This window comes from Cololabis saira, chromosome 20 (assembly GCF_033807715.1).
Source record: "Cololabis saira isolate AMF1-May2022 chromosome 20, fColSai1.1, whole genome shotgun sequence".
Classification (NCBI taxonomy): domain Eukaryota; kingdom Metazoa; phylum Chordata; class Actinopteri; order Beloniformes; family Belonidae; genus Cololabis; species Cololabis saira.
The window spans coordinates 14755409-14776791 of NC_084606.1; the positions used below are offsets into that span (position 1 = coordinate 14755409).

The following is a 21383-nucleotide window of genomic DNA, read 5'->3' on the forward strand; positions in this document are numbered from 1 at the left end:
TTTTCAAGTGGGAAAACCTGCAAAATCAGCAGTGTATCAAATACTTGTTCTCCCCACTGTATATTGCCATATCGATACTTTTGTCCACCCCTAATCAACAAGATCTTTTTTAGATGCTGATCTATTCTGTTATAGTCAGTATTTACCGTATATTTATATTAAAACAACTGAACTAGAAAAAAAGAAGTTGAAAAGGTGTCATGCTGGTTTCAATCTACACGTTTGCATGCGACCACTGCAGACGTGACTTCACACAGATTCACTGCAGCGCTATATGTTGTCTCATGAATTATTTTCGTCTTACTTGGCAGCCCAAGCAAATGGCATCCTGTATTGACCCAAGCGTTGGCATGTCTGTTTGGCAGCTTTGAGCACTTTCTGAGCCATCTGAGGAGAAAAGACACGAGTAGGGAGCAAAAGTGAGTCGACAAGAAAAAAAAAAAAGGACAACCACAGGAGCATGTCGCCTTCATTATCTGTGTATCTGTAAATGCTGTAAAGGTGAAAAACAGAAGACCTTGTTGGTGTCGGAGGTCTTGGTGTACGGCTCAGCACAGTGGGTGATGCCATTCTGCAACACCTTCTCTATACGAGCCACCACGAAGATATCTGCATGGGGGTTGGTCACTGAAAAGATACCCTGTAAAGTAAAAAAGAAAAAAGAAGGGAGACATTTAATGAAGTTATTCAGTCCCAGTGACTATTGTTGGAATTGAAAACTGCAAAGCTTCCTTTTGCAGTTTTTTATGGGGGTGTCAGCAGAGGAGTTACCGTAATCGTTTTATGTACACATGAAGACCAAACGGGAAGCCGTCAGAAATTCAATATGGACATACCTTTTAGTCTGACATTCATGCCCTGTTTCACTGAGAAGCAGTGCAGGGGATGTGGCTGTAAAGCTCAAGCTGTACAGGAAAACCACATGGGGCTACGTTTATTTTTGTTCTCGTGTGATGCAGCTTTTAGCTTTAAGTGTCAGTTCAAAGATACAGCTTCAAGGGGGCAAAAACATTACCCTCGGGCAAGGTCAAGCTGCTTGTGCTGATGTGATTTCCAGGAACAGAAATCCACACGGAGAAAGTAAGAGTACACACGGCAAATAATAGGAGTTTAATCTGATGATGGTTGTGCTATCATCAACCACAGGAGCAACTGCACCATCAACATATAAACAGCATGTTCATAACGCACATCTTAAACATACAAGCAATGTTTACTCTCCAAAGTGAGTCTATCCATCCTTAACTAGCTGTAAAACATTTGCATGATGGGGTTTAAGAAGATAACTAAAGCTATGCAGGAAAAGCTAAAAGCAACGTTTTGCCATCAAAGTTCCTACAAAAGCCTGGGAAGCCTTTTCTTTCCTTCTAAAATAATGACCAAAACACCTGAACACTTGCACTCAAAGATTAGTAAATGATGTAATAAGTTGGTGCTGGAGAGATGGAGGAGGCGGAGGATGTCCTTGGACCGCACCCAGTGCACTTAAGCTGTGGTCGCTGAGCTATAACGGATCCCTAATCACAGAGACGCGACCTGCGTCCCATGTAGTCGTGTGTGTGCGTCTCCTAGCTATGCTTTCACAGATGTTGGCTGGCTAGCGTTTGCTCAATGAAGTAAACTTGTTTAGTTGGTGTCAGCAGCTTTTAAACCGTGTACAACGTCACACCAGGTTCTCCTGCTGGTTTTTTCATGCTATTACAGATCCAAGTCTCACCTTTTGCTTTCCAACCTCATCTCTGCTCATAGAAACTGAAAGTGGGTACGTGAGTAAGCTCCGTGGCCTACTAGCTGCTAATTTAAAGCAACGCTTGCTGGGGGACTTCCTTGCCCGACATGGTCTTGCAGGCAGAGCTGAAGCACAGACCAGCTCACTGCACCTGCACAAGGCTCAGACCAAGAGTGACACCGTCACCGGCCTCAGTCCCTCATATGTAAACTCCAGGCTCAAACGCAGGGCAGAAAGAGGAGGAAAGACAAAAAGCTGAAACGTCAGGGGATGCTGGTAACACCAGGAAGCTGGCAGAGCAAACATCAGCTGAATGAGCCGAACAGACATCTGTGGATTCTTTTGGGAGATGCACGCTAGGAATGGGCGGTATGGACTAAAAAAATTATCACGATAATTTCTGGCATTTATCCCGATAATGATTAAAATGACGATAAAAAAAATACCAATTCAACTCCACGTTTTGTAACTATAAATCTATCACCACATTCAGTCTTTGGAGCCCCCAAAACACTGCTCTAAAAGATACTAAATGCTACTAAACTACACCAATGGGAATCTTTCTTTCTTTCTTTCTTTCTTTCTTTCTTTCTTTCTTTCTTTCTTTCTTTCTTTCTTTCTTTCTTTCTTTCTTTCTTTCTTTCTTCAGGCTCATTTCTTTCTTTCAGGCTCATTTCTTTCTTTCTTTCTTTCTTTCATTCAGGCTCATTTCTTTCTTTCTTTCTTTCTTTCAGGCTCATTTCTTTCTTTCTTTCTTTCTTTCAGGCTCATTTCTTTCTTTCTTTCTTTCTTTCAGGCTCATTTCTTTCTTTCAGGCTCCTTTCTTTCTTTCAGACTCCTTTCTTTCAGGCTTCTTTCTTTCTTCATCTCTCTCCTTCCTTCCTTCCTTCCTTCCTTCCTTCCTTCCTTCCTTCCTTCCTTCCTTCCTTCCTTCCTTCCTTCCTTCCTTCCTTCCTTCCTTCCTTCCTTCCTTCCTTCCTTCCTTCCTTCCTTCCTTCCTTCCTTCCTTCCTTCCTTCCTTCCTTCCTTCCTTCCTTCCTTCCTTCCTTCCTTCCTTCCTTCCTTCCTTCCTTCCTTCACGCACACGTATGTTATAACAGAACCATTAATCAGCTTTACACAAAAACATCATCAACGGGAATTTATCGTTTTTACCGCAAGATGACAAATTCTTACCGTGGGGAATTTTTTTGACGGTATATCGTGAACGGTAAAATATCACCCATTCCTAATGCACGCATCATCCGGAAAGGAGGGAGAGAGCAATGAAAATCCGGTTCGTCATCAGCCGTCATCAAATGAGTGCTATCATTAACGTGCACCGTCCTGTTACAGGAAATGTTTCCCCTCGTGCATTTATCTGTGGCAGCTGCTGGGGCTCACTGGGACTATTACTGGCTGTTGTGTGTCTGTGACATCTGAAGTCTCTCAAGCCTGTGACCTCTAAACCTAAAACAAAAACCTCTTGTTCAGCGTAGGTGCATTCTTCACGTGGGGTTGGAGAAAGGAACTTTCTGTGTGGAGTTTGCATGTTCTCCCCGTGTTCCCTTGGGTAGCTAATGTGAGCTACCCTCACAAAAACATGCAGCAGTCCTGGGTTATACATGCCCCCTCTGGCCAGCCGGGACTCCAGATGGGGTGGGGAGGATCCGGCCAGAATAACGTGATCCTTCCACGCGCTACGTCCAGCTGGAGAAGCCCCACTCTGTCTGGTGAAAAGAAGCTGCTCACTCCTCAGGTTAAGGAGGAGACCTGAGCTCAGTGATTGACTTAGGTAGGAGCACTGGGGTTAAAAATGGGGAAAAAAAAAAATCAAGGGATCAAAATATAAAGAAAAAAACAATTAGCCTTTTAACCTGTTTCACTTCAGTTAAAGTCATCTCAACAACTCTTTAGCCCAACAGGATGACAGGCCAACTGGATCACTCCAATCTGCCTGACTTCAGCTTGTGTTATCAGAAATCTAAACAAAGCAATCCCTGTAATACAAAAATAGAAAGTACTCTAAAGTACTGTCACAGCTTTGAGTGATTAACTATAGAAGATCAGAAGATGCTGCATGATGTAAACATGGTTGGAGCTAAAGATGAGCAATATGGATGTGTCCATCCAGAGTTACCCTGCAGATCCAAAAGCACTAAATGACAATCAATTTTCCCGCTGATGCTGCCCAAACTAAGCGATAGAGTTTTGGCATTTCAGAAACTAAAACGTGGTTGAAGACTCAACAATAAAAAACAATTGTTTTTTAGTATAATATGTATAATATCAGGCTTTCAGTCTGAATGTAATCCTGCAGCTGCCTACCTGTGCAGGAGGAGAGCTGATACTTGAGCATTCTGTGACGGAGGTTATTTCCAATTTGAGCCGTTTTATTTATTTCAGCGAAACTGCTGTTTAGTCTTTTTAGTCCTTTTTGTTGTACACCTCTCTCTTTTAATGGGACAGATTATCTGGGTCACCACTTATTCACATCCCGACACGTATCGTTGGTTACGGCACACTAGGGCTGGACGATATATCGAGATTTTAATATATATCGATATATTTTCAAACACGATATGGTACGAGACAATATCGTTTATATCGATTTAAAAAAAAAAAAAAAAAAATTTATATATTTTTTTTTTTTTTACATTTTTTTTTTTAATGATTTTGATATAGCTTATTTTGTGACAAATTGACTTGAATGTTTTATTTGAGATTTGCACAAATGTTTTGTTATTTGCTGTCAACCTCAGTGGAAAAGTCTGCCTGTTACTGTCTACATTGTATTAATTGCACAGTGTATTTTAATTTAATTGTTATGCAGGAAAGGGATATTTGTTTTATTTTATTCAAGAAGCATTTTTATTCTATATATGCAGGCAGTTTATTTTTATTCATTGTTTTATACATTTTGATATTGTGCAGACCTCTGTTAATAAAGGAACCTGTGTGACATTTGGCACGAGGCTTTGTATTAAAATTGACTGTTTTTTTAAGGGTTTGCCTCAGAATAAATGAAGCTAACAGAGATGCTATGCTATAATGCTTTGGCGGAAACCCCAATTAAGGCACAGAAAAAATATCGAGATATATATCAAGTATCGCCATTTAGCTAGAAAATATCGAGATATGACTTTTGGTCCATATCGCCCAGCCCTACGGCACACCCACATTTTCCTGACTGATCCAACAGTGAGCTGAGCAGATGTGATGGAGTTGGTACCTGCGTGGGGAAGCGCAGCAGAGCCTCCGGCACCCTCTGCAGGGCAGGCAGACCGTTCCCCTTCCCTGAGTCTCCGTTCACCATGACCCCCGCCCTGACTCCGACTCCCCCCTCAGAGTCCGACGAAGGGGAGGCTTGGCCCGAGGCGTCGCTCAGCATCTCCCGGACACACGGCGGGTTCAGGTCAACGTGGAAGTCGGCCGATATCTTACAGTTCTTGGAAACGTCGAAGAGAGCGAGGCTGATGAAGAATGGCTCCACCTGGGATTCAGGGAAAACATCGATGGACAGAAATTAATAATTAACCTGAACTTAATTATTATCACACCTCATATATACACACATCATGCCCCAAATATTTATTTTAGAAATGTTTACACAATATCTCAGAGTCTCATCAAGTGATTCAACTGATGAATAAATTAATGAGCCAAACGGTGGCCAAACTAGGGCTGGGCGATATATCGAGATTTTAATATATATCGATATATTTTCAAACACGATATGGTACGAGACAATATCGTTTATATCGATTTAAAAAAAAAAAAAAAAAAAAAAAAAAATTTACATTTTTTTTAAATGATTTTGATATAGCTTATTTTGTGACAAATTGACTTGAATGTTTTATTTGAGATTTGCACAAATGTTTTGTTATTTGCACAACTGTCAACCTCAGTGGAAAAGTCTGCCTGTTACTGTCTACATTGTATTAATTGCACAGTGTATTTGAATTTAATTGTTATGCAGGAAAGGGATATTTGTTTTATTTTATTCAAGAAGCATTTTTATTCTATATATGCAGGCAGTTTATTTTTATTTCATTTGTTTCATACATTTTGATATTGTGCAGACCTTTGTTAATAAAGGTTCCTGTGTGACATTTGGCACGAGGCTTTGTATTAAAACTGTTTTTTTAAGGGTTTGCCTCAGAAAAAAATGAAGCTAACAAAGATGCTATGCTATAATGCTTCGGGGGAAACCCCAATTAAGGCACAGAAAAAATATCGAGATATATATCGAGTATCGCCATTTAGCTAGAAAATATCGAGATATGACTTTTGGTCCATATCGCCCAGCCCTACTGCAAACTATTTGTATTACTCACGAAAAATAAAAAGACCAGAATTACAGGATAAACACTTAAATTTGCTTTTTTCATTTAACCAAATAAATTGATAGAATCATGCAGAAGCCTGAAAATCTGATTCTGGACTGTTGACAAAAATAAAAACATAAAAATAAAAAATTTTCCTGGAGCTGCTTCTTTTACGTTTCTATTTTAACATTTAGCGCAACATATTGAGTCTTCAGCTCCGTGTTTTTGTCAGGACGAGCATAGGAACGATTTGCAGTGTTTAAAGACACCTACATTCATGCAGATTCACAAACATTAGCCTAACATTTGAACTTGGCCTTTAACATGTGTATAAAGAGAGGAAAATATATCAAATATAACTGAATTCATTTATTGGAGGGTTTCACTCTGTTTTATTTGCAAACACGCAATGGCAGTTTACGCTGACTTATGACTCACTAGAATATACATGACATATTTGTATAGTTGAAGTTTTAAATCAAGTACGTGATACGCAGACTGATAGGAAACATTTCCTCCACAAATAGAGCTGACTCATTCTTGATTAGCCGTTCCTTCAGCCGAGGTGAGCCAACGAACCCGTGGATGGAAAAGAAAAGGGAGGAAAGAGGAATAGTGTGTGTGGCGTCCAAACCACAAATATGAGCCTGATCATTTATTCTGCCAGCCTCTAATGTGGAGGAAGGAGGAGGAGGAGGAGGAGGAGGAGGAGGAGGAGGAGGAGGAGGAGGAGGAGGAGGAGGAGGAGGAGGAGGAGGAGGAAGAGGAGGACATCTAACTCAGCCTTTTATGACGACAGAAACAACCAAAGGCGGCGCTCACTCACGCTGGAAACTGCTGGTTCATGTTATAGAGGCGTCTCCATTCATCACACATCTACATAGTGCACATCCTGACTTCTTATATAAGCCTGTTATTATGTATTCAGAGAAATTATGCAATACATGAATTAAAGAAATGAATAAGAGACGATTATGAACAGACGCGCTGGGGGAAACCATTTCTCACATCTTTGACATTAGCAGTGTGGACGACTAGGGGAGTACAAGGAGTCCTGTGACTCGGCCCTGGTTACTTTCATTTCCTCCAGCCAGACAGACATGAATTATGAAGGTCTGTTATCTGGGGCAGCACTTTAGAGGCTGGCAGAGGAGGAGAATCGGTGGTGGGAAAAGAAAAGCTGTGTGCTGTGGTTCAACACAGCTCAATGACGCTCTAATGGACTGGTATAAAAGAAAGAAAGAATGAATGAAAGAATGCTGGTCGATTTCAATGTGTTTGTGCATCCTGTTAAACTTTTAAGAGTGGCATTAACCATCAATAAAATATGCTAAAGGTTGTTTGTTTTTTTCCGGATGTTCAAAGTCCTAATTCCACTCAGTGGTCAAAAGAGATGTCTTCACACCTAGTATTAGAAAAACTAACGTACATTCTAAGAGGTAAAGTTGAAGAATTTAATGACATTTGGTCACCCTTTTTACATTTTATGGACAATCTGCCCAATGATTCTAATGAACAGAGATTAAATGACAGTTACTTGCTGTTTATTTTCGATGCCCCTTTTCTTGTGACTTTGCTGTTATTATTCAGGGAATGAGCTAATTGCAATTGACAAATGTATTGTATTGTATGTATATATATATTTATACCTGCATCTTTTTTCCCCCCTTGAGTTAAGTTCTTTTATTTTCTTTTATTCTTTACTTTTGATTATTATTACTATTTATTTTATGTATTCACATATTTTCTGTCAAGTACTTTTGCTGAGGACCTTTTGTGGGGGGTGATTTTGGGCTTGTTGTTATGAATGTTTTGCAGAGGTGGACAGAGTACTCGACCCCAGTACTTGAGTAAGAGTACAAATATTACTGGTCAAAATTTACTCCGTTACAAGTAAAAGTAGCTCAGTCAAAATATTACTTGAGTAAGAGTAGAAAAGTACTTGCTTTTAAAGGTACTTAAGTATGCAAAAGTAAATGCTTTTAAATTTACTTTAAGTAAACGTAAGAGTAAGAGTAAATTTCTTATTTTCCACATCAGTAAATTACTATATTTTTTCTAAATTAATTGTTGCGGCTCTGTCTTGACAAACGCAGGCAACTTTGGCGGTATCGTTTCGAGGAGGCTTGACGTATTTCCGCTTTACGTACATCCCAGTGGAGAGCGTGCACTGTGATAGGTCTCCTCCTTTGACAAAAACAGCTTGTGTCCAATAGGATTTTAGGGAAGAAGAAAAAAGAGCAGACCTGAAAGTAACGAGTACTTTTCAGCCTTCCTAGAAATGTACTCGAGTAAAAGTAAAAATATTTGTCTTGGAAATGTATTCAAGTAAGAGTAATAAGTACCAAAGAAATCTAATACTCAAGTAATGTACAAATCCTCTGGATATGTACTTAAGTACAGTACTCAAGTAAATTTACTCCACCACTGATGTTTTGTAAGTTGGTTATTTGAGAGAAAATCAATAAACAGAATTTGAAAAAAAAAAGGTTGTTTTTTTTCCTCTTTATATACTGTAGTAGGAAAGGTGGAGGTACAGACACTGATGGGGGGATTCAGACTCATGCAGTTTGGTAACAGCTTACATTGGTGAGCACGCCGTCGGCCTTCTCGTTAACGCAGCCCTGCAGGCTGAAGGTGAGGTCGTGGCAGCTGACCATGATGCGGCGGCCGAAGCGCTCTTCAAACGGCTTCACGTCTGGCTCGATGCCCGAGAAGTCCAGCCTCTGGATATCACACAGGAGGGAGAAGAGGAGAGGAAATAAACCCCGGTGGAACGGAGCGTAGGAGAGTAACCAGGGGCGAGAAACCGTGGATGAAGCGGGAGGGAGGAGGTTAGATCAAAGAGACTGGATCAGCGGGGAAACGAATCCACTGGAACAAAAGAAAGTGTTGAAAAGAGAATGTCTTTACCTGCGTTTCAGGATCCAGGGAGAAAAGCTTTTGTCTGCCTTCATTCCTGTTGATCTTATTGAGCTGATCCGTCTCCCTTGCATACTGCAGACAAAGATATTACATTTATAAATAAAGGGAGATGTAAGATATTTTCTTATTCTTTTTATTGTATGCCGTAAGCTCTAGTAACGCAGCCTTCCAGCTTCTTTTTCATTTTTACTCCTCAGTCGTCTCATCTGGACTGTTTGACTGTTTTAAAGTGAGAGGAAAATAAAACCTTATCTTAATTTCAAAGTAGCAGCTCACTCTAATGTGCAGCCTGTCCACTGAGTTGATTGTTAGTATTTTCAGTCCCGGTAGAGGACAGACACAGGCAGACGTGCAGTCATCAGACTCACGTAGGCAGACAAACAAGTGCAACCCTCAGGTCATGACGGGAGCCCTGATCCTTCTGCTTTATCGCCGCAGACGGCATCCAGACTGACCCGAGCGGTCGCTTGCGTGGAAACAGCAGAGCGGTGCTGGAGAGGGCCCCGAGCGCACAGACGGAGACAGCACAGACGGCTGGGTCGACAGCATTTACCTCTGGGCTTGTAGACTTATTAAAGCAGCACGGTGTCTGCATGGGCTCATAAAATGTGCTTCTTCCAAACCGGCTCCTACAGTAGCGTAAACAACAGCGCTGCTCTTGTACGAGCCCTCTGAGGTCAGATTAAAAATGTTTCTCATGTTCTCAAAAGAGCCCAGACGAATTCTTGAGATGAAACTGAAGCAGTTATAAGCAGTTATGAGTTTAAATGAGCCTTTATATCGATCTTCAGGCCGTTTACCTGAGGGCTTCATCAGTCATACCTTCATGAGCTCGGTGTGTAAGCTCCGCCCCTGGATCTCCTGCGGGCTCTCCGCTTTGCCTTGGCTGACGGTGTCGTCATCTGATTGGACAGGACACACATCAAACATCAGCAAATGAAATAAGAAGGTTCACGAAGCTGTCGAGAAAAAGAAATAACGGCTCTGTTGCAGGTCCGCCCCCAGGAAGCTCTGCTCGCTCCGCGTTTCCCCCAGAGGCCCGTGGTGTCTCTTCTTATGGACACTAACGTATACAAACACGGGACGCTGCACTATTCTGCTGCCTCCCAGCTGACAGCCGGGGAACATAACTGCTCTCTCATCTCTCTGTAGGGCATCCCAGTCCCTCATCAGCTGGGAGACGCCTGACCAGTCAGGCCCTACATGCTGCAGAGAATCTTTATCAACAGTTCAGCAGAATTGGTTGTTTTAAAGCAGATATATCTTCAGAAGCGGAAAATAACATTTGAAACCTTGACCCTATATGTTTCTGTATGTGTCACTATGACACTTTATATTCACTTCCAAGGATCACTGTAACCTACGGAAGAGTATTAGGGCCAGGCAGGAGAAAAATAAAAATAATATTTTAGAGAAGGAAGATTTTTTTTTCATTATGCACTTCGAGAAAAAAGTCGAAATGTCAAGATTAATGTTGAAGTACAATTTCGAGAAAAAAGTCAAAATGTTGAGAAAAAAGTCGAAATATGGAGAAAAAAGTCAAAATGTCAAGATTAATGTTGAAGTACAATTTTGAGAAAAAAGTCGATTTGAAACACATATTACACATGTCAGTCGCTCTCCTAACTGGATTTGATGGGCCAGAGGAGACAATTCGACTTTATTCTCAAAATTTTGACTTTATTCCAGAAATTTCGACTTTATTCTTGAAATTGTATTTAAACATTAATCACCAAATTTCGACTTTTTTTCTCGAAATTGTATTTCAATATTATTCTCGACATTTCGACTTTTTTCTCGAAATTGTATTTCAATATTAATCTTGACATTTCGACTTTTTTCTCGACATTTCAGACTTTTTCTCGAAGTGCACAATAAAAAAAAAATCTTCCCCTCTCAAATATTTTTTCTCCTGCATGGCCCTAATACTCTTCTGTAGTAACGCGGATTACTTTCACCTCAAGCTAAAAGGTTACCTGCAAACATACTAACTCATAGACTGTGATGGTAGAGGGTTTCCACTCAGAATCTAAGTATTTGGTTAACTGACGTGTGTGTGTGTGTGTGTGTGTGTGTGTATCCACAGTCTTTAAAGATGATGGATTACAGCTCACCTGTGGCGGAGTCCAGAGACTCTGCTCCGTTCCTCTTATCCTGGCCGGCCTCGCTGCTGCTCTGCAGGGCCAGTTTGATGGTGGAAACCCACTCCTCCATCTCTGCTTCACTGTCTGCAGCCAGGAAGTGGCTGTAGCGATCCTGCATCTTTAGCTCGAAGCCATTGCGCCGCATTTTCGGGCTCTGAGGAAGTAACAAAAGGATGTTTTTGTGGCCACTGGTGCTTCATTAAATCAATAAAACAAACGTTTCCATCTTTTCAGTAAGTTTCTGTGGCTTCTTTTACTACCGACATGTGATTCACAGCTGCACAGAAACTACAACACAAGAAAGTCAGCAAGAATGCAAAACACACAACAGTAAATCAAATTATTAGACCATATTTTTTTTTTTTTTTTTTTTAAAAAGGTCAGAAAAATGTTGGAAAATCTTATAGAGATAAAAACTCTGAGATTCAAATGGGAGCGTTAAACTGGATACCAGCCCAGCGTGATTCATCCCGGGCTCACAGGCATAAAAGCTTGTTTGCATCTAAAACACAGCCTCCAACATCAATCAGACCGCGCACCCCCCCTTCATTCATCTGCTCAGGTTCTCATTACAATGAAAGCCCCCTGGCAGCCTCGTCAGTCGGGTCAGACCTGAATGCAGTACCATCCCGTACCATGAGCCGACCGCAGGAGCCCCCGCATAAGCTGCCACAGCCAGTCTTCTCTGCCCCATCGCAGGAATGCAGTAAATCTACCCTATAAAAGCAGCTAAAAGCCCCTGACTGGGAAACACAGCGAATTTCACGAGGGTGTCAACTCCTGCCAAGAACTAAAACTCACACTGAGTTTAATTAAACAAACTGAAAGTGGTGCAGTGGACGAGACTGCCAAAAAGCTGCTGCTTAATTCTCATCCGTGCATTTGCCAGCCGTCGGCTGCAGGCGTACCTGAACGACATCGATACAGGAGTCCAGGTAAATGGAGCCTTTGGTGTCCTTGCAGTTCTTCTCATCTTTGTAGGAGTTGAGGATGTAGGAGCCGTCAGGGAGCTGAGACAGGTAGAAGTACCTCCTTTTGAACACCTGCAGTTCATGGTAAAAGTCAGTGAAATTCATATATATCACTTTGTAATAACCCTTATGTAAGATTGTATGTGTATGATTCAGGGGGCTTCACATCTTAGCTCATTTGAGGGTCCAAATCCCTTCAGAAGTTCGTAAACTCGCAGCGTTTCCGAAAAATACACTCAGAATATCAAAGAAGATGCTGAGTTGTCAGATATACCAGAGCTTGTTTTATTACATGGTGACGCTACAGAGATTAGCTGTCACCCCGCTGATTCTTTATATCCGCTTGGACTTATCGCTGTGACCGAGAAAAGTCATTTTGAAAATGTAATCCCAGCTGTGATTGTGTGTTTTCATGCACCGAAGTTGCAAAAGATGCAAAAGGAGAACAGTATAGGGGGCTGCTGGTGTGGAAGAAGTCCCCTTAAATTCCTGAATAAAGAGACAGCTTTTTATCTATTTCTAACACTCTTTCATCACAGTGTTCACTACTACCTTAAGTTTTGTTTCGTTTGCTGAATTGCAGGAAAACACAACATTAGAAATGGTGTAAATGTTTGAGCTGCAGAAACATCTTGGATGTAAATGTGCCGTAAGATGAAGCTGAACGCAGCAGAGGGCTGACGTGTGATTCCTTCCTTTCCTCTACCGCTGTTGCGCCGGACTGGCGGGCGGGAGGCCTGGTGGTGACTCACCCGCATGGAGACAGACAGGCTGCTGTTGATGTTGGCCTTCTGAAGCCAGCCCTGCTTCATGATGCCTCCCCTCTGAGAGCACAGCGACGCGGTGTCCTGACAAACATGAGCACAATCAGTCAGAACAGCCGTCATCATGCCGGTTCATTCAAACCAACGCTTCCTGCTTATCTAACAGCATTAAATGTGCACAGACTCTGTACTTTACTGCAGACGTCTCTTTTCTTGTGTTTTCGTCTGCTTCTAAGAGGTTTTGTCTCCTTAAATATTCTGTGACCTTAAAACGACCCCCGACTCTGACTGCACTACCGACACCGTCCATCCAGACGAATCACTTTCCCTTATTTGCGTGGTTTCCCATGAGGGAGGTCCGGTCATTGCAGCATCAATACATCTCACTTAAAAAACAAATGTCATCCGGGTCCTGGAGAGCTCAGTGGGTCGGGTGGTCCTCGTGCAGGCAGCGCAGGTTCGAGTCCCGGCCCGTCTCTATACTGCAATGCCCCCCCCACCCTCTCTCTACCCATTTCCTGTCTACCTACTTTCTGAATAAAGACCACTAGTGCCACAAAAACCTTAAAAAACAACCTTATCTCAAGAAAGTCTTACCCATGATCAGATACATGCTGACATTCACACATCCAGGGGGGAATCCAGCCTTTTCTAGGACTGTAAAGTTAATGCAACACGTACCGTAACACTAGAAAGGTAGAGGTGTGCAGATTTGTTTGTTGTATGCAGTCACAGTAATAATTATTACATCATCTATGAGATGCTGTTTTGTCCTCTGCAGGTCTGCATTGTCCTATAATCTGATTGGCTGCCTGCTGGCGCCCCGGCGGGTTCTCACATCCGTCCCTCTCCCTCTCATCTTCAGCCACGGGGAATAAACACCCACACACACTGTGTTTGTTTTGTACTAAACATTCACAGTTGACCACAGCAGTACTGACTGGTACCAGGGCCGGGGATCGATTAAATTGTCAAAAATCGATTCGATTCCGATTCCTGAGATTCAGAATCGATTATCAAGATTCGATTCGATTCCGATATTGATTTGGGTTAGTGTTATTAAAACTGTTTTTTGAGCTGTTGCATGAATGATATGACTGTGTAGTTATGCAACATATTAATACTAGTATTATATTGAGATTCATCAGCAAGTATTGCAGCTAATGATGCTGTAAGGACCAATCAGCTCCCAGAATGCTGATAGAACTGCTTTCAGAAACATTGTGTGGGTCAGAATTACCAAACAGATCCAGGGCAGCAAACAGAGGCCGTATGAAATCGTTTTTATTTTTTCCCACATTCCGTTTTAATTTTTTTTCAATTTTTTCCAATTTCTTTTGTCTATTTCGGTTTTTAATTTTTGAGAATTTGGTTTTTAGCATTTTATGCAAATGTAACCCCAAGACAGTATATAAAGTAATGAAATACAGACAATTTATGCAATTATAACTGAAAACTTTAATGTTTTCATACCTTTAAACATATTTAAAGGCAAAAACATGGCACCAATTATTCTTGTGTCCAACAAAACATTCCTTTTTTGGGCATAAACAAAATAATACCAAAATGTGTAATGTAATGCTGAAAAAAAAAGAAGATCTTTAGACATACAAATCGATTTTTTAAGAATTAATATTAAAATCGATTTGGAATCAGAAAATCGATTTTTTCAACACAGGCCTAACTGGTACTGCCCTGTAAATGTTTCCATACAGGACATGTGAAAGTGGTTTATGCAGCATGAAGGAGCGACCAGACATGACGCATCAACAACTGCTGATGCAGAAATGACTGAAGACAAGTTTGGACTATTCCTGCCCTGTTCCTGCCCTCCCCATCCTTGCAGCATTTATTTTCCTTCAATTAAGTTTATCTCCACTCAGCCTGAGGGGGAGGAGGGTCCGTGAGAGCTATTTATAGCACGCAGGGCTTCTGGTTGCACTGCCCGCAGCCCGCGCTCAGAAGCTCCCTCCGGAGGGGGGAAAGGGCCAGGTGCACCAGAGGACTGACAGACCATAAGTCACCCAGGATCACCACAGCACAGCTTTCATGTCGCCGTTTGTGCAGGCGGACAGCGAGCGAGCAAGCAACAATCTCGTCTGCTGAACCCAATGAACCAAACTTGAGCACTGCTGGACCTCTACAAATATGAGCTAATAAGGAAATCTAATTTCTGAGCAAGATTTACAGAACAACACTAAAAGCACACAGCAATCTGTGTCCATAAACGGCTTCGTCAATGGCAGACGACTGATCCTCAGCGCAGCGATCAATACCCGTGACCTAATGACGCTGGGGCTCTTGCACTCACCTCGTCTTTGGCATCTTCATCGATCTCAAACGTGTGAGCTGGCAGCTTGTCAGTCTTCAGGCCTTTGCTGGAAGAAGAAAACAGAGAAACGTGGCCAGTAAATAGTCGTGTTTCTCCCACAAGTCCACGCTTCTGAGAAGATCTGAATATTGATTTTAAATGTGGATTATTTATAATTATCATTATTGTGTAAATAGTGAATAATGGCTGGATGAGATGTTTTATCCACGTGAAAATGCTAAATATTCGGGCAGCTCCTGTTTGGTGCAGGAAAATGTAACGGAGGTCTGCCATCACTTTAATCTGAGACCCATATTTGCAGCATCCAGCAGCAGCTTCAGAGCTGCGTTAATATACTGTGACTGCTTATGGGCCAAAGCAAATCAGATCCACGTGACCGGAGCAAATCTCTTGCACATATTAAATGTTTGGCAGTAAAGAACCACCAGACATGTGTTAAATTCAAGACCTTAAAACACATAATCCATGTTTTCCTTTACCTTGGCAACATGCGGAAATCGGCCGAGTAAGCCTCGTATTTGTAGTTGATAACGTGCCAGTCGGTGTTGTACATCTTGATGCACTGTGAAAGGGGTCAACAGGGAGAGCTGGATTAGCAGGAGATACGCTGGAACAGAAGCAAAGCAAGCCAGGAAACACGGTCCTCCCCCTTTCATGGACACTGACTGCACTGTTTTTGGGGAGACGACTCCAGCGTTACATCATTTCTTTATGAACCCAGACTCACTCTGAGAAGCAGCAGCAGAAGATTTTACCCCTTCATGCACTCTGGCATCACCCAAGATGATTTTCACAGTAGGCATGACTTTTTATTTAACGTGCCACTGCAGGGAATCCAGAGTGAAGCTGAATGAATAGGTCTTTGTTGGATAAATGCTGAGTAAGCGTGGCTCTGCTTTAACAGTTGTTTCCATGCTATATCACAATCATTCAAGCTCTGGGGTGAACGCAGATGTCGACCCTGGCAGAGCGGCGGAGGGAGGCCGCATCGTGCCAGAAGCGTCTCGTTTGTGTTACCGACGTAGCGTTTCATCACTGCGGCGTGTTTGTTACCGACTACAGAGAGAAACTGTCTTTCTGTGTGATCTTAAACCCTCAAAAGAGACTAACGGGAAGATTAAGAAATCATATTTCACTTTGTTGAGAGATGAATAAAGAAACCGTTTTCTGTTCTTCATTATAATTAATAAAACAAAGTCAAATTCAGGGCGCTGAGCAGCTTCGCTATCAAATATCAATCGTTTACTTTCGTTTCTAATGTCAAATGTTTTTTGTATCTTATGGCCGACCATATGTAACCGGTCTGATCAGTCACGCTTCAGTACCTCTTTGGCAAACAGACTCCTGGCCTCCCGGTCGGCATTCTGGGGAACTGAAGGAACGACGGTCCTCCTCTGCCGGGAGATCTGGGACTCCTGCAAGTATTTAACAACATAGTTATTACACAGTTCTGGAGCTTTAGTTGGAAACTGTTCATGGGATATAACAAGAACACATGAGGACTCGTGGGAACAAACTGGAAATGTGAACATTTCCAGGATAACCTATAACAGGGGGGAAAAAAAACAACAACTTGTAGCATAATCTTAGTTAAAACAATCAGATTTAGCGCAAATTTTGACTATTTTCCTCTTGTGAACTCCTCCATCATCCACCCACAGACCGTTACAAGCATCGGCACGCAGAGTAAACGTCTGAATCCTCTTGTCAAGCTGGTTCTGATGGTTTCACTCAGGTCAATAACGTTGATCTAGAGCAGGGATCACCAATCCTGGTCCTCGAGGGCCAGTGTCCTGCATGTTTTAGAGTTTTCTCTGCTTTAACACACCTGATTCTAATTAATCATCGTCATCAGCTTGTCATTGAGGTCTGCACAATTCTCTTAATGACAGCGAAACATGTAAAACATGCAGGACACCGGCCCTCGAGGACCAGGATTGGTGACCCCTGATCTAGAGCATCAAAGTTTAACTAACAAACTGTTCTGTAAACTGATCTAAAGGGTAAATGAAGAGGTTTCACTGCGATGCTGTTCCTTCTGCTCCACACTACCTGCTGCGGGACACACGCTGGACCAGAAATCAACAGCCCACACTATTTCTACCTCCACGAGAAAAGCTGCATCTCGATGAATCAATGAATTGACTTTCCATCTCTGTCCGACAATCGTCACACAAGTTTTATTCATGTTTGAAAAGGATAAATGACCACAAATGTCAACTGAATTCAAATAAAATCCAGTTAGTTCCCCCATACACAAATAACTCCAAATAACTCCCATGGAAAGTTTTCAAGTTGGAATATAGTCAAACTTACCTGAGATTAAAGTACCAGTAAACAAAATGATGTTTGTTAAAAGACATTTGGTTCTGAAAACAGTTCCTGACTGGACTGGACTTGTCGAGTCAGGGACCTGGACTGACATGTAAATACCTGAGCTGTGAGTGTTGGGGAAATGTTGGGAAACACTTGTTTACAAGCTTATATATCACAGCTACGACACAGTTTGACTTATAGTGTTTACTCTGGAGATTTCACCAGAGTTTCGGGAATATGAACATCTTCAAGCAGTGATGAGACCGTTCCAACACAAAGCTGACGTATTATCATCATTGCTCCTGAAAACAGGTGTATTTGCATTGATAGAAGACTTAATAAAATCATTTATACTCAAAAGAACCAAGAAATTAATGTATACGTTGTAGTGTTGTCCCGATCGATCAGGCCCGATCACGTCATTTTCAAAACATCGGTATCGGCCAAAAAAGTATCGGGACATACTGTTATGGCTCGGCCAGTTGATCTCCGACTCCGTGACCTCGGTAGCGCTGGAAGCGCAGAGTCGCCGCAGCGGCCAGAAGAGCCGGGCGAAGCTCGCGATCTGAGCTGCAGCTCAGTGCGGCTCCAGCAGCTCGAGGCCAGTTTGTCTTGTTTTTTTGCTTGTTGCTCTGTGCCTTATGATTTTGGAGTTCCCTGTGAGTAGGCTAAGGAGTTTTTTGTACATCTCTCTGTGGATTCCCTGTGGAAGTTTTTAGTTTTTTACAAATTAAACTACGCCGTGTTTTTGGCCAAAGTTTAACCCTGTCTGGTGTCATGCGCTTAGATTCAGAAAAGAAATCCATAATACATACCTAGTTATTAATGTTTTTAATATATATTAATTATTAAATCGTTTTATAATTGTATTTAACAATACAGACAGTTGATGTGTGTTTATTATAAGATATTGCTTTCGGGCGGCGCCGGCGGCTGGAAGAGACGTTTGTGCTGGAGGGAAAGAAGCGTGGCCAACAGAAAGCTAACAAAAGCCAGCCTACGCTCAGATAAATGGTCTGAAAGTTTTAAAAACAAAGAAAAGCTGTCGGAGAAAGGTGACTGTAGTGTTATGTAAATGATTATCTGTTACTCGTTAATCATCTTTTGGTCCACTTTATTGACTCAATGACAACACAATACAGGGATAACGGACTGCTATTTTGCGGGACCGGCATTACGGAGTAAAAGGTCCGTCTCTGAACAACCACACGGTTCCTACGCTCTGCGTGACAATATTACAACATCGTGACAGACAGGGCCAAAACTATAACAGCCGCGATGAATATCTGCTGCTATTCATTTCATGCTGTTGAGAATTCTGCATTAAGGTTAAGCCAAAATGTATTTTAATTTTCTTATTGATTGTGAATTTGGTTGGATGTCATTCAACTTTGAACCTAGTAGGTAAACTACCTCCTTTTGAAGTGAAATGTATTTATTGTTATTGCACTATTCTTCACTTTTGTTATAGTTTACAATTTCATGTTTCTCCATTTTGTGGCACCGGTGCTGATAAACTTTGTTTTGATCCAATGATGCAGTCAGTGAAAAAAAATAATATAGGCTATGTCCATGTTGGAGAGAATGGACAATAAAAGAAACTTGGGACAATTTGAGTTTTAGTCCACTTTTCTTTTCTTTTTTTTTACTTAATTCATTGCCAAAATGTATCTGATCGGGAAAAATTATCGGAATTGTATCAGGAGCCAAAAAAAGTGATCGGATTGGGAAAAATCGGGATCGGCACATACTCAAACTCAAGTGATCGGGATCGGATCAGGAGCTGAAAAATCCTGATCGGGACAACCCTATTACGTTCTTATTTACACACCATACTCTGTAGAAACAAAAAAAACTTGCTTCCCTGCCATATAAAATGACACAAAAAAACGCCTTAAGCAGCTAAAAACAGCTAAAACACTCCGTCGGTCCGTCTGTGATGTGATGTCGACAAATTGATCTAAATCCTGTCCCGGGAAGAGGAGCGGGAACTCACCGAGAGGTCATCGACGGGGCAGAGCAGCAGGTCTCTGTGGGGGTCACTGTGGATCTGAGCCTTTCTCTGAAACACCACGGCCTCGTAGTCCAGCGGCTCAATGATCTTTGGCTGCTCCTGAGAGAAAGAGAGAGCAGGAAAACACATCAACACATGCCAGCTCAACTCCACCAGTGATTTCTTTCACTCTTACATCAGATAGTTTTGCCATCACCGTGGCTGAGATCTGTGAACATCTGCTGTTTGAAAACAACTTGCAGGTTTTCAGCCACAGAGCTGTTCACCGCCTGCAGCTTTTTTACTGCAAAGCCACGAGAGACCAGAGAGCTGTCACCGTACAGGAGAACAGTTGTCCAATGAAATGTCAATAAACCAGAAAAGACAGATGAGGGGAAGGGAGGGGAATGACACCCAAAGGTTAAGAACAGTGAGAAAACGAAAGCAGAAGTCAGAAACAGTGAGAAAACTTGAAAAATGTGTGCATTTGTAGTCATGTAAACAAAGGGCCCTATCACATGCCCCAGCTAAATATGAACACTTCCTGTTTTCAGTTTCATAGAGAAGTGCATGATATGAAATGAGCGCTGGGTCTTAAAGAGGCCGCCAACCCTTAAATCCAGCTGGAGCTCAACTGGGCCAAGATCTGATCACAAGTACAAACCTAAACCACTTGGAGAGATTCAAAGTTAATTCCAAGAAAGTGTCACTCTAAGCTCGAGCCCAGCGGAGGAAATGGTGACGAGTCTCTTAACCAATAAGCCTCAGCCGAGCAGAAGTTATCCCACTACAGATTTGATCGGTTTCTCTGCCCCAAAACGAGGCCACGGTCCGATACGTGCGCGGCAGGCGAGGTGCTTGCCTGCAAACACAACACAGAGCTCGTCATGCTGCACAGCTGGGAGAGAAGATGACAGAAATGTTCCACTTCTGTCATAACTCCAGGTGAGAGGCTGGCAGCACGCCGCTGGGAGGCAGGCCTCGTTCTGGCAGCACGGCTGGAGTGGGAGGGAAGTTTGGTTAATAACATTCCCGTCCTCCTGAAAACTACTACCATGGATGTTTATTTCTGCAGCCCTCGGCTGAAAATATTGACTAATTTTCCATAAAAGTTATGGGCTTTGACAATCATTAAAAGTGAAAAAAAAACTGTTTTATTAGCAATCACAAACAGATGGTGGAATATTGTCAGTTTTTTTCCACGACGTATAAAAAATTCAGACTAGAGCTGCACGATACTAGAAAAAAAACACAATATCACTGTTGACAACTGCAAAGATGATAAAATGTATTTGGTCTTGATGTCTAATGAACTAATTTAGTTGCATGGCAATAATAGGGTTTATACAGCAATCCTTATGTTAAATTTAATACCAATTTAATACCTTTTTCACTACCTTCAGATTTTTTTTAAAAACTGTCACAACATTAAGTGTTAATCACAGACCTTTTAACATTTTAACAACAGATTTTGAACTATAGAACACTATACAGAACAGATTTATAGACTCATTGATGTTGACCAGATGTTTCACATTTATTTCACTTTGTGAATGACAATAAAATAGACTGCTTAAAATATAAAAGGTAAAAAATAATACCAATTTAAAAAAAAAGAATACCTCTGACAGTGAATTTAACACTTTTAATGGCCTTAAATTTGGCAATTTTCATTTATCACTTTTTAATACTTTTTAAAACCCCGCGGAAACACTGAATAAACTCTTCTCTATTATAGCAGCACATCTCCCCGCTGTATTAAAAAATGTAAGAGTGCTGGAGGTGTTGTTGGGGGTATTCCCACCAATACTATGACGGTATTGTTGCAATGGCTGGAAGAAACCCACAAAAAGAACAATCTGTAACTATTAAGTGAATCTGAAGTGCACAAGAACCATCCAA

General features: G+C 41.7%; 1 protein-coding gene across 1 annotated transcript in view; it reads right to left on the reverse strand.

Moving 5' to 3' along the window:
* Positions 1–21383, reverse strand: part of dock11 (dedicator of cytokinesis 11) — a 94029-nt gene that overhangs the window by 64474 nt on the left and 8172 nt on the right. The window contains exons 2-14 of the mRNA XM_061710546.1: positions 19485–19601; positions 16498–16587; positions 15652–15734; positions 15152–15218; positions 12829–12924; positions 12014–12148; positions 11076–11259; positions 9784–9863; positions 8950–9033; positions 8622–8762; positions 4941–5201; positions 518–640; positions 305–387 (exon numbers count right to left, since the gene is read on the reverse strand). Coding sequence (XP_061566530.1) covers positions 305–387; positions 518–640; positions 4941–5201; positions 8622–8762; positions 8950–9033; positions 9784–9863; positions 11076–11259; positions 12014–12148; positions 12829–12924; positions 15152–15218; positions 15652–15734; positions 16498–16587; positions 19485–19601 — 1544 coding nt within the window. The remainder of the gene's footprint in view (positions 1–304; positions 388–517; positions 641–4940; positions 5202–8621; positions 8763–8949; positions 9034–9783; positions 9864–11075; positions 11260–12013; positions 12149–12828; positions 12925–15151; positions 15219–15651; positions 15735–16497; positions 16588–19484; positions 19602–21383) is intronic.